The sequence below is a fragment of the Amphiprion ocellaris genome, chromosome 8 (assembly GCF_022539595.1).
Source record: "Amphiprion ocellaris isolate individual 3 ecotype Okinawa chromosome 8, ASM2253959v1, whole genome shotgun sequence".
Taxonomy (NCBI): Eukaryota; Metazoa; Chordata; class Actinopteri; family Pomacentridae; genus Amphiprion; species Amphiprion ocellaris.
In genome coordinates, this window is record NC_072773.1 from 32,267,475 (window position 1) to 32,280,494 (window position 13,020).

Here is a 13,020-nt window from a genome sequence, read left to right on the forward strand (position 1 = left end):
TTTGCTATTGATTTGTTAAGTCAAAAATAAAGTCCAAGCGTCATGCATACAAAATATAACTGTTTCCCTTTTATAAATGAAGTCTACTAATACACAGCACTTTCTATGAATTATTCATATCAATTAACCTTCTGAATCCCAAAACCCACATGAGTTTAAAATGAATGTTTTTTAGTATGACACCATTTATCAAAGACAGAGAGAATCATCAGATTTTCTACTTTCTGAATGTCCGTGAGCTGATCACGTGTGACGTGAAAATCTGTCAGGAACGTGAACCATATCAAAGCATTAAATCAAGACATTTCTATAGAGCAGGGACAGTGCCAGATTATAAAGATAAATCTATTAAAGAATAAGCAAACAAAAGTGGAAAAATAAAGGTGAAAAAATAAAATTTAAAAAAAAATAATGTTGCTATGTAAAGAAATATTAATCAAAAAATTAATCTATAAATGAAAAGGCTAATAAAAGAAATATGAAGACAAATAAATAAAATAATTTTAAAAAAAGAAGAAATGTAATTAGAAATAAAGTAATAATGTGGCAATATAAAGCAATCTTAATCAAAAAATGAATCCAGAAAAGAAAAGGCTAAAAAAGTATAAATATGAAGATAAATAAATGAAATAATTTTAAAAATTAGAAGAAATGTGCTTATAAATAAAATAAAAAATAAATATTGTTGCTATATAAAGAAATATTAATCAAAAAATTAATTCATAAAAGAAAAGGCTAATAAAAGTAGAAATATAAAGACAAATAAAATAATAAAAAATAAAAAGAAGAGATGTGCTTTTAATTTGCTTTTAAAACAACATTATAACATTATAATGTTTATATTGCCACATTATTTATTTTTTCTTTTATTTATAAGCACATTTTTTTCATTTTTTTTCTTATTTTATTTGTCTTTATAGTTCTACTTTTATTAGCCTTTTCTTTTATGGATTAATTCTTTGATTAATATTTCTTTATATAGCAACATTTTTTCTTTATTATTTTATTTGTTCGTGTTTATATTTCCACTTGTACTTCCTTATTCTTTTATAGATTTATTTTTGCAGTTTGACACTCTCACTACTCCACACATTTCATCAAAATCAGGTTAAAAAAATTAACTGTTTATACTAACAAGATTTGATAAAACCAAATCAGCAAATAAATAAATAAATAAAATCTGCACTCCTTAGCAGATCTGAGAAGTTAATAGTGACCAACAGTCATGTGACCACAAATCCTGAGAGTTTTAGGCTGAACTGCAGGCAGTGTTTACACAGAGCAGATAGGAGAAAATGTAAGTAGTGAAATATCTATACTGCGTAGTCACCTTTTTTCCAGTCCTGGTGACATCTGTGGGTGAGTGCTATACATTTGGACTCAGTTTTTGTAAAATAGATAATCGTAATTCTTTTTTGGTATGTCAAGCATTACAACTGTGTCATACTGTGCAGAAGACACTCATTCAGGGTTGTGTTGTTTCCACAGACTTTATGTTACACTAAAAAATAGCCCATCGTTACTAAAATGTATAAAAGAAACACCTAGAAATGGCTCAGAGGGTTACTGAATGATAAAAACTAAAAGACCTATGCCATGGAGACTATGAGATTTTACACAAATAAATAGAGATCATGAAAATCAATCCAACCTGCATGTAGTTTGCAGGATTAGTCAGGGGATGTCTCTGTTCACTCATATGAGTAAAATTAGTCAGTGATGACGTATCTTACTCTCACAAATGAGGTGGACTCAAATTCAAACTAAACCGGACGAGCAGTTTGAACATTCAGCCATGTGGGTGTCAACTTCTTCCACTTCAGCGCCTGTGGCATCGATGTCTTCGCTGTTGCTTCACTCGTTTATTCAGTTCTCAGGATGTTATTTCAGCTTCCCTGGGTAACATATCAAAGTAAAGACTCCAGTTTCTTTTGAGTTGCATGTTTGAACACAGTGAAGATACAGAAATGTGGTGATGGCATCATTTCACTCTTTTATTTACAATAATGTTAACTGACATTAGAAACAGGAAGTTCAGTGAGAGCTCTCTCTTTCACCTCTCTCTCTCTTTCCTGTTTATCAGGAGCGACTGTGGTAAACTCTAATACTGAATCAACTTTCTGCATCAAAAACTGAAGCCTTCCTCTACAAATCACAAAAAATTACAAATAGAAAAATGACACATTGGTATCTCACTATATTACAGAGCTAAACAAATGAGCTTCATTTACTTTTTAAGCATCACAGCTAACTTTGTGCCTTCGGGATCTTTCTCACAGCTCATTTTCTTTGCACCGAGGTATCGTTTCTGTTCAGAACAAGCCTCACACAGGTTGCAGTCAAACCGTTAGTGAGCAGCGAATACTGAAAATGCACTTTCTCATTGAAATGTTTCAAACTGTTGCTGTCTGTGACAACATGAGGTCAGTAAATTCAACGTTTATTAGAAATGGTAGTACTGTAAATTCAGTTTTAAGTGCAGATATCCTCCTGCTGCTTTCACATTGTTCACGCATGACACAACCGTCTCCTGCCTTGTCAGAAAACCTCACAAGAAAAGACCTAAGCAGCCTCCGATTTTAGGGGATGTCCATGTCTCCGTTAGAGGCATGAGAGTGACGTTTCTCGTGATCGCACCCGGCTCTGCTGTCGACATTTTCTTTGCTCTCCTCGTCCTGATCCTCAGAACCCGATCTCCTTCTGAGACGCAGCCCCGGGTCTCTCTGTGTCGGGATCTGGAAGGCCGAGAAAGAGCTTCCCAGCGACGGTCTCTTCTCTAAACCAACAAACCAGACAAATTAAATCAGAGTTAGTTCTGTAATGCAGCACTTAGAGCAGGAGGATGTGGAAATAAAGAAGGAGTCCAGTGGGTGAAAAAAATAAAGAATCAAATTTCAGGAAGTATATTTACAGAATGCTCTATGAAATATAACCGAGAAACGGTCTGCAGAAATCGATGCACATTACTCGCTACTTCTCTCTTTAACACTGTTTTTATTTATAAGTCGAATGCTGATGGTTGCATTAAAATGGAAATGTTTCAGCATACAGTATGTAAATCACAGTATTAAGTTTGTGCTGGGACGATACACCGACTCGAAGCTGTAAATTAGACTCTTTAAATGCTAAATGTTTGCTGCGCACCAGCTCGTCATGCACACAGGAAACGTACCGCCTGGTCCGATTGGCCGCATCAGTCTGTTCATCTGGACGTTCCAGTGTTTGACGTTGGTGCTCGCCTGGCGAAGTTTCCTCTGAGCGGCCTGCAGGAGGAAAACGGCAACTCATAAAACATCGAGCATCAACTACTGACACAACAAACTGTACTTTGTGTTTAAAAAAACCTCAGCACACTTATGAGGCCATTGACTGTAAACAAAATGCATCCAAAAGATTAACACACGAGGCCATGCTTTTGCTGTGTTCCTTTTGGGACACACTAACACAGAAATAAACTACCATTTGCATTGCAACCACTTAGAATCAGCTATTAATTAGAAATAATAAAACTTACTGAGTTACAGAATCTAATATAGGGACATGTGCTCTACTGGCTCTCTCATGTCCAGATTAGAAAAGCAGAAATGTGTACTTTGTACCAGCGATACCATCGTCAAAGTATAAAATTCATAAAAGCAAACATATAAAAGAACAGAGCGGCTCTGGATAAATTATCTTTGTCTCATTAAAGTGCTTTATATGCAGCATCCTGTCTGTATACACAAGTAAATTAGTGTTTGAATTACAGTTGAGATGGAGTATGGGTTTCAAAATTTGAGTTTGCAGGGGTCTCATAAACTCATAAATAACCATCAATATTTCTAGAGCTACAATGAAAAAAGAAATTCAATAAGTCTAATTAAAATCCTGCTTGCAGTTGCACACTGGACAGTACACTTTCCTGTTCATTTGCTGATAAAAATTTCTGTAACATGACCAGTCGATACTTACTCTGGGTGTTTTTTTATTCATCACGGCTCTTTGGCTGCTTTCATGTGTTGTTTTGTGTTCCTTTTCTACAGATTTGGTGTTAGATTGTTCCTCTCTCTGACCTTATCAACGTTATCACATTAGTGTTTTTTTTTTTTTAATTAAAAAATTATTTAACGAGGAAACTAAACGCAGGGCTAACCTCTTGCTAATTTTTAAAATTTTCCCTTGTAACCATAACTAAATGATGAAGTCTCTGTCATGTTGAAGTGGTCTGTAGTTCCACCACAACTGTAGCCTTATTCTGATTGTGGAATAAGCATTCCTGAAGTGCTATTTTCAGCTGTGTGGTCTAATCACTTAACTGTACGTGTTCATTTTGTGTTTATTTTTAACTCACCACTACATCCTGGTCAACCCTGTGCCTGTTGGCGCGGACCTCCTCCAGCTGCCTCTGTGCCTCCTCCAGGGACCGAGATTTGGCCTCCATCTCCTGCTTCAGCTCCTGCTTCTCCCTCTGCGTCTTCAGGATGTACTCCTCCTGCTCCTCCTGCAGAGCCATCAGGGCCTTCATCTTCTCCTCCTCCTCAGCCAGCAACCTGAACAGAAAACACACACAAAAAAAACCATTACACTCTCTAAAGTTGATCGGCGAGGCGTTCGGTGAGATCAACCCATCAGATCATTTGAACCTGAGACAGTCGAAAGAGCTCAGCAGCATGTCGACGTGAGTGACAGCAACATTTAACAACTTCCCCTGCTGGCAGCTCAACTTCCTCAGGAACATCACGCAACATGAACTCATGAACTTCAGCAGCCGAGTTTAACATCTGCTGTCTGCACACAAACACACCTCCCCTACATTGTTCTGGAAGTCTGCAAACTTTACCCTGCTTGAGCGTAGCGGAAGGCCTCCTCATCCAGCCTGGCTTTAATCTCCTGCTGCAGCGCCTCCTCCAAACGCTTCTGCATCTCCTCCAGCTCCTGGATCCTCTTCCTCTGCCGCTCTGCCTCCTCTTCTTTCAGAGCCATCTCCGCCTGCATGCTGACCCGGGCCTTGAAACACAAAATCAAAGCAAAGGAATGCAAATCCACATCTTTCTGCATGTTTTACATTTGAATTCCTCTTCGCTCACCTCCTCAGCCTCCCGAAGCTGGACCTCCAGGGCCCTCTGGAGCTGCTCGTGCTGCTGGCGCCTCCTCTGCTCGTCCTGCTCCAGGAGGACCTGAGCCTGCTTCTGCGCCTCCTTCAGGAGCTCCAGCTCGGCCAGTTTACGCTCCCGCTCCTCCTGCAAAGCCCGAAGCCTCTGCAGCTCCTCCTCCTTGGCCTGCCGTCTTTTCTCCCGTTGCTCTCGCTGTTCCCGACGCTTCAGCTTCAGGTCTTTGTGAAGAGACTTTTTCCCCTCGACGTGGAGCCTGATGGCCGTTTGAATGGCTGCAAAGAGGAAGATGATTAAAGACAGATGAAGCTTGGAGGACTGATTTGTGATCAGGATCAGTGAATGTGAGTCTCCTCTGACCTGTAGTCCACTCCTGTCTCTGTTTGGTGTCTGATGCGCTCATTTCATAAGTCTTGGAAAGGGTTTTAAGACAAAACATGCACCTCTTCCCATCTCGGTCAGGCAGCACCTATTCAAAAAGCACTCAGTCAGTCAATCAAGTAATCAATTAAAAGTATCAGTTCATGTTGCACTCCTTTTCTATCCTTTTTTTAACCTTCTTTTTTAGATATGCAGAGGTTATTAGGGGAAAGCACAGGGAAAGGGACATTGTGATCCATTTTTCACAACCAAATAATATTCAATCATGATTTCAGCATGGCTGCTTGTTGTCTTTTAACACACGATGCAGTGTTTAGTGTTGGAAACAGCAGGTCTCTCTGTCTTTGCTTCTGCAGGCTTCACTTTCAGTATGGCTCATTCATGACTGAATGAGGCTGGAAAACCAATCGCTTCAGTTCTGTGAGATTTATGAGAAAAACTGGTTGTAAGTGTGAAACTAAGCAAGCTTTAGTTTCAGCTTATGTGCCCTTTTATAACCTTGACAGCTCACAGCCTTTTTTAGATTATTATTGTAAGCAGTGTCTTTTTGGGAATTTTTTGGGGAATGATATTCAAAAAAGAGAGAGGGTTTTGTAGTTTTTTCTCCCGAGGGGGTAGTTTTAATATTTCTGGAGGGAGAGTCAAGGTCTTTAGTGGTTAGTGACATAGTATTTATCACTATTCTACAGCAGCTCTCACCTTTTTATTCTACATTTTAACAGAAACCAGAACATTAACCATCTTAACTCCAGTTTTGGAGCTTTTTTTCTGCACAGTTATAAAGCCAGAAATCATTCAAAAATGAAAGTTGAATTTCTTTAAATATTTATTTTACAGAATCAGCACATGCTAAAAGTTTTATGTTACCAATATTGAAAGGAAAAGTGTTGCTGTACATACTATAGATATTTTACTACTTTGACCTTTAATTTGTTTCCATAATTATGTACACACAGTTCAACCAAGAAGTCTCCAAATTTTTGTCACATGGCTTCAGTCTAATAGCTTCTCGGTTGGGAGAATTTAAATTTTTTTTACAAAATCCTGTTAGGGCAAACATATTTTGGGGTATTTTTTATTCAAGAAATATAGAATAAAGTCATTTTGATGAAATATGAATTTAAGCTTCATTATATTCTCCAATGAATATCACACATTATTAGTTCAAGGATTGTTGGATAGTTAAAAATCCACTGATATTTTCCTTTTCCACAGTTTTTTTCTAATAAATTATGTAACTTGTGTAATTTTCTTCAAAAATAATGTCATTTCAACCTGCAGGTGGATTTTGAGGTTCAGAGGGTTAAACAGTAGAATGAGTCAAAAACAAATGTATCATAAAAGGAGAGAGTTAGAACTACATTTAAATTTAAATAAACTGAGCTTTCCTTTCCTACATTTTAATAATTAACATCAAAATGAACTGTACGAACTCAAATGTGGTCAATTACTGATGGTATCTGGGAGGGTCTCAACATTTTCATACAGTCTTCTTTGTTTTAATTTAATGTTGGTTTCAGCCATCAAGATATATATTTTTTTTTTTTTTTTTTTTTTTTTTTTTTTTTTAGTAATTTACAGGAAAAAACCAAGGTGAGGTGAGGAATAAAAACAAACGTCTCTTTAACATTTGCGGCCTTTTGAGCTTCATCTTGCGACACCTTGGGAGACTCCCCACCCCCAGGTCATAAAGAACGATATTTTGACTCAGCAATGGGAAGCAAATGAGTAGTATTCATTTCAAACTGGCAAAGAATGCATTATTGAAAGCCCTAGTTCCCTCCAGCGTTGAAAGATGATCATCTCCAGCTGCTTACCTCCACGCAGCAGTTCCCATCCAAGACTATGTTTCCTTGGCAGTCCTTGCGGTCCTCCCCGGTGTAGTAAGCCAAGTTGCTCGGCCTTAACGTGAACCAGCGCTCCTTCCAGTTTCTCCTCAGCTGACCTTTTTTCCACAGATAACCCTGTTTGCACCCAAACACACACCATCACAAAGCATTCCAGGAACTAAAACAAAGATTTCTGTTGGCAGATCAGCCTCTTACCTCTTTAAGGACGTCACCAACTATCTCCCTGTAAACTTCCTCTATAGCCATGCTGATAATGCTCTTGTCAATTCCTCTGGTTACTTTTCCAGAGTTCATCATCTCCAGGAAAACCCAAACAGTAATGCCGGTCTGCTGCACTGAATCTTGGGAGAAGAAGTCCTCTAATTCCACACAGTTGAACTCGATGCTCATGGCCATGCAGATCTTCTTGAGGAGATACTCCACCTGCAGAGCGAAAGAGGCAGAAATGCTCATTTGAACCAATTTTTTTTCTCAGTAATGGTTTATTAGGTCAGAGGTCATATTTGTGCACTTTCTTTCCAAGTCTCCAATTCACATCCAACAACACTTTATTCAGGTTGTTTCCTAATTAAACGCACTTCAATAGCAGCATTTACAACACAGTGGTACTCATTACAACACAGATTTCTTTGCACAGCGGTCACTGTGTGAAACACCAAAATAAAACTCAAAAACGTTTTTGTAAGCTCAGCATGACAGAAACTACTTTGCCCTTGCAATTTGGGGCTTTCTCTTGGCAGCTGCAGTGAAAAAATGCACGACAGGAAACCAAAACAGGGGTTTGCAAGTGAGAAACAAGCCCACACTGCTGCACAAAAAGAGCACCGCGTTCCATGATGGCAAGAAAACAGGGTTTCAGCCGGTGTACTTAGTGGTTGTAAAAAAAATCCAACAGCATTTTTAGGTCACAGATTACTGACTGCTGTCTTAGAGCTGTATTCAACAACAGAGCACAATAACTTGAAATATGTGTGTGTGTCTAAATTTAGAAACACAATCACACACAGCCACAATCAACTATGGATTCAGATGCTGTATACTTAGTAATATGAGTTCCATCATTAAAAATCTTGTATATAAAAATAATAACACAATTTAAAGTAGCTGTGTTGTGAAACCTGGTTGGACCCACCTCATCAGGAACCATCACTAAAGGGTACTTGTCTTCAGAGAGAAAATTAAAAAGGCACCACAGTCGAAAAGCATCTCTCTCCGGCAGAATCGTGCTGCTGGTTCTGTCCGGCTGGTAGTTTTTCTTTGCTGTGAGAGTCCAACAGAGCTCATCTACGTTTTCCTTAGTAAAAGAACCTTCCACGACCTACACCAACAGGAATACAGGGGTTAAATTCTCTCACAGAATCAAACTACAAAAAACAGCCCAGCAAGTGTTGTTATCACCTTATCCAGGATATATTTGTTGAGGTAAGGCATGTAACCCTGACTGGAAACCGGACCGTCGTCATCATCCCTGAAGTGCTCCTCCAAAGCCACCGGGTCATGTGGGATACACAAAACTGTGCACAGGTTGTGAGACAACACCTGAAAGATTGCAATGCACAGGAGAAACAGATTTAAAAAGAAAGGAATCCATATGTGAAACATTTAAGGAAAGACTTCTTGGCATGATTTTTGCTAAATTACATGCTGTATATGTGAGTTGAGTTCAAAGTTCTGCGCAATTCCCTCAGAAAACGAAGGCCAACATACTGAAACAAAAAGCTAATTCAGATCTTTAGGGAACTAAAGTGTTGGATTTCTGCTGCATTGGATTTTTCTAAAAATAACACAAGTTAGTGTGGCAATGTAGTGAGATCAGATTCAGCGAGAAACTGCTGGTTTTCGAAGGAAATACTGCACTGCATGACTTTTCTGACACAATGTTTAAAAAGTCAGTCTATCAAAGTTCATTTAAACAGCAGCTTCACACGTTAGGGCAAGTGGGAGACTCAAAAAAGCTCAAAAGTACATGATGAGGTGAGTCTAAATGTGAACAGAATGATAAACAGGAAATAACAACAAAACATATAAAAGGCAAGTATATTTATATGTCTCCTACATTACACTGTTGTGATAAACATGACTGTGTGTAATCAGTACTCGACAAGTTATGTGTCAAAAGGGTGTTTATTCAATAAACACCTTTTCTCCTCATTGTATTTGTTCACCTTGCAGCATCTTGAGATCTCCGACGCCGCGTGTTATCAGACAACCGGTCTCTGTGTGTTGAGCCATAACCACATCCTGTCTCCAGTCTCCAGCACTCTACAACATCTGTCAGTTTTGAGGCCACGGCATGCAAACTGCTCGCGTCTAAAGAACACGGCGCCTGTACACAGCTTGCATGCATGAGGGGGATAAGCCCAGTCATGAGGCTGCCTCTCTGTGAGCCAGGACGACGCAGGAACGTGGGAGGCGGCTGGAAATGGAGTCTGAGCCACACCAAGTGACACAACAATGAGATCAACAAAAAATACAGTGGCCCCGTTGAAGCCTTGTGGCAAGAGACAACCATCACCAACGTGTTTCCACTTTGTCCGCTCCCCTCGCCGTGACAATGTTCCTTTGACGTGCACGGGCTCATGCTGTGAACATACTCTATTCAACAGGCTGTTCTCCAGTGCCAGAGGTCCCTTTGCACCACAAGCTGGTACATCGAGGCCCAGTGTGAGCACAGCTTGGCGATGAGGGCTCCCATTCATGTTCAGACTGAGAGCAAACTGTTGCTCTCGTGCTCCTGCCAGACAGAGGTGCATATTGTGCCCTCTTACAGCAGTGAAAGTATTTTACTCGAAATATGGGGAACAAATTCGTTCCTTGTTGTACACGACGTGTTCAAAAAAGAGCTGCACACAGGAAATATTGATGATGAGGATGATAAGTAATAGCAGGCTGACTAACTTATTTCCTGAAGCGCAGAATCAAAATGTACGCTGACTAAATGACAAAGTTGTTGAGACATTTAGTTCACTGAGCTGCACTTTTACTGTCTTCAGTGAGCCATAATGGCAAGATATGAACAGAACTGAGGTAGTAAATGAAGAAGCAAAGTAAAACAGTGAGACAATCATCACACACAAGAAAAAGCTTCCTGTCGTCCCATCTCACAGGTGGAGCCCCCTTCACTCACCTTCAGCTGAGACTTGGACACTTTCCCACTTTTCTCCAGATCCAGGGCCGTGAAACCGTACCAGATGGACTTGAGCAGCTCAGACCGCAGGTCCATGTCTGCAGCGGTATTATTTTCTGGTTTCCTCCTCTACGGCTCTTCTTCTTCCCTCTGCTGTTGACACGGGCCCCTGGGTGACAGGCAGACACCCACGCTGTGCTGCTGCTGTCAGGCAGGCAGGAGGCTTTGGCAGGAGGCTTTAGCAGTCTGCTGACGGCGACACCTGCTGGACAAACGCTGACGCAGAGGGAGGGTCTGATTGTTTATGGCACGTTCTGATTCTGTCTTCCAGTGGTGCAAATATTCAAGAAAACAATGCAAAAAGTAAAAGTAGTAAGAACACAATAAACAAACAATTGATTACAAGCATTTGTCACTTTTTAAATTTTAGTATTCAGACTCTTTCTTGCCTGGATTTAGATTATTATTATAGCTTTATGTTGCTAATGACATGGTTTTGAGAGTTTTCATCCTTGTATCACTTCAGTCACCCAGCAGAGGTCCCCAGTGTCTCACACCTGATCCCAGTCAACTCACCTGTTCCCACTCTGCCGAGCAGTCTCAGTATATGGGTCAATATATAGTTAAGGGACTTTTGAAGTCCATGGGATATATCTTGCATACATTTTTATTAAAAGTAAAAAAATACTAATGTTTTTTATGTTTATTATAATCATGTCTTTACAAATTCCATAATTATTTATTATGGAAACAATCCGTTATTAATAAAAAATGAGTGGATATCACTAAAACGTCAACTGAATAACCGTCCAAATTTAAGTTAATTCCAAATCACATGATCTGCTCCGCATTTCCTGTCTCGTCATTTTGCGTCTCGTTTTTGTCACTTTGTATCTCGTTTTTGTTATTTTGTGTCTTGATTTTGTCGTTTTGTGTCTCAGTTTTATCGTTTTCTGCCTCGTTTTTGTCATTTGAGTCTTGGTTTTTTTCATTTTGTGTATCGGTTTTGTCGTTTCGTCTCGTTTTTGTTGTTTTTTGTCATTCTGTCTCGATTTTGTCGTTTCGTGTCTCTTTGTTGTCATTTTGTGTCTTGGTTTTGTCATTTTCTGTCTTGTTCTTGTCATTTTGCATCTTGATTTTGTCGTTTTGTGTCTTGTTTTTGTTATTTTTGTCTCGCTTTGTGTCTCGGTTTTTCATAAAAAATGAGTGGATATCACTAAAATGTCAACTAAATAATTGTCCCAATTTAATAACAACCACCTTCTAATTAGCTAAACAATAATAAAATGAGTTTATTCAAAAACTGTTTTGATTGTGTTCTTTTTATTAAGTTGAGAGAATCATGACAGATGTTTCTTTTTGGTAATATATCAGATTTTATATGGAATATAACAAATTGCATCTGTGTCTGTGAAATCACTTTCCACTAAGTTCCCCATTACAAAAACACCTCTCAAGGAAGTGTGTTAATTCCAGATCACATGACCTGCTCCACATGATGTCATTTCCTCCTGAAGAAAAGACTGGCCAGACTCCAAGGCTTTCTGAGTTATTTAATATAAAGTAGTGTGTGAGTCAAGTGTGGATTTATGGCATGTCAACAGGTTTACTACAATATCTTTAGAAATAACTTTCAATTTCAATTTTACTCAATTGTATATATACTATTTAGAAGAATCTTTCTGTAAAAATGCCATGTGGTGTTTGGTTATAGGTGGCCATGTTGATTTTAGGCCTGAAAACAGCAAAAATGTCAACTATGAAACCTGTCAACTATGTTACAAAAAGTCCTGCAAATTATATATTGACCCATATACCTCCATCTCTTCGCCATTCTTTTGCCAGATTGTTGGTGTACTTCGTGCCATTGCTTACTAGCCTTTTTTTTTTGCTCCTTATGCTCTGTTTACCTGTCAGGTTTTTGTCATCTTAAATCAGCTACTAAGTCTTTGGTGTCACACATTAAGGTCCCCTCTGAACTGACAATTATGGCAGGTTTCTTATTTTCATTGATGCTATTTTGTATTATGTTACATAACTGCATTACTCAACTGTTGTATTAAGGTGTTATGAGTATTTTAACATTGCAGCTGGCCAACATGGAGCTAAAACTGACCTGTGTAGTACACAAAAATATAAACACAGCATGTAATATTATACTAAATTGTACATTGTACATTGTAAATTGTACACACAGCATCTCTACAAGAGAATGGAAAAATCAAGTATGTATTGGAAATGATAATTAGTAGATGAAGAGTGGGGTTACAGACTAGTTACACGTCACATATCTGCAATAAACAGAATAATTGTCAGATTGTTGAATGTTGGACATTTTAGAGCATCGAGTGGCAGATTGTCAGCTTCTTAGATTATTGTATTAATTAATTGTGCTACTGAATTCTCATCACTGTTGTATTTAGGTGAAATCATAATTTTATTGTTGTAGCGGGTCAATGTGGAGGTAAAATTGACTTATTTTCAGGTACTTCTTTACAACAGCTGTTTATTATATTTTGTTTTGTCAATAAAATCTTAATTTGCTAAATAAACAACAGCTATAATTGTCAAA

General features: G+C 38.6%; 1 protein-coding gene across 1 annotated transcript; it reads right to left on the reverse strand.

The window, feature by feature from the left end:
- Positions 1-1,968: 1,968 nt before the first annotated feature.
- Positions 1,969-10,666, reverse strand: LOC111566988 (DEF6 guanine nucleotide exchange factor). Its single transcript, XM_035947053.2, has 11 exons — positions 10,449-10,666; positions 8,720-8,860; positions 8,454-8,639; positions 7,517-7,744; positions 7,289-7,435; positions 5,451-5,559; positions 5,067-5,365; positions 4,820-4,986; positions 4,331-4,529; positions 3,173-3,263; positions 1,969-2,776 (listed from the first exon to the last, which is right to left on the reverse strand). Exons 1-11 carry the CDS (start codon positions 10,542-10,544, stop codon positions 2,580-2,582), a joined length of 1,860 nt encoding a protein of 619 aa, XP_035802946.1. The 5' UTR covers positions 10,545-10,666; the 3' UTR covers positions 1,969-2,579.
- Between the last annotated feature and the right edge of the window lie 2,354 nt (positions 10,667-13,020).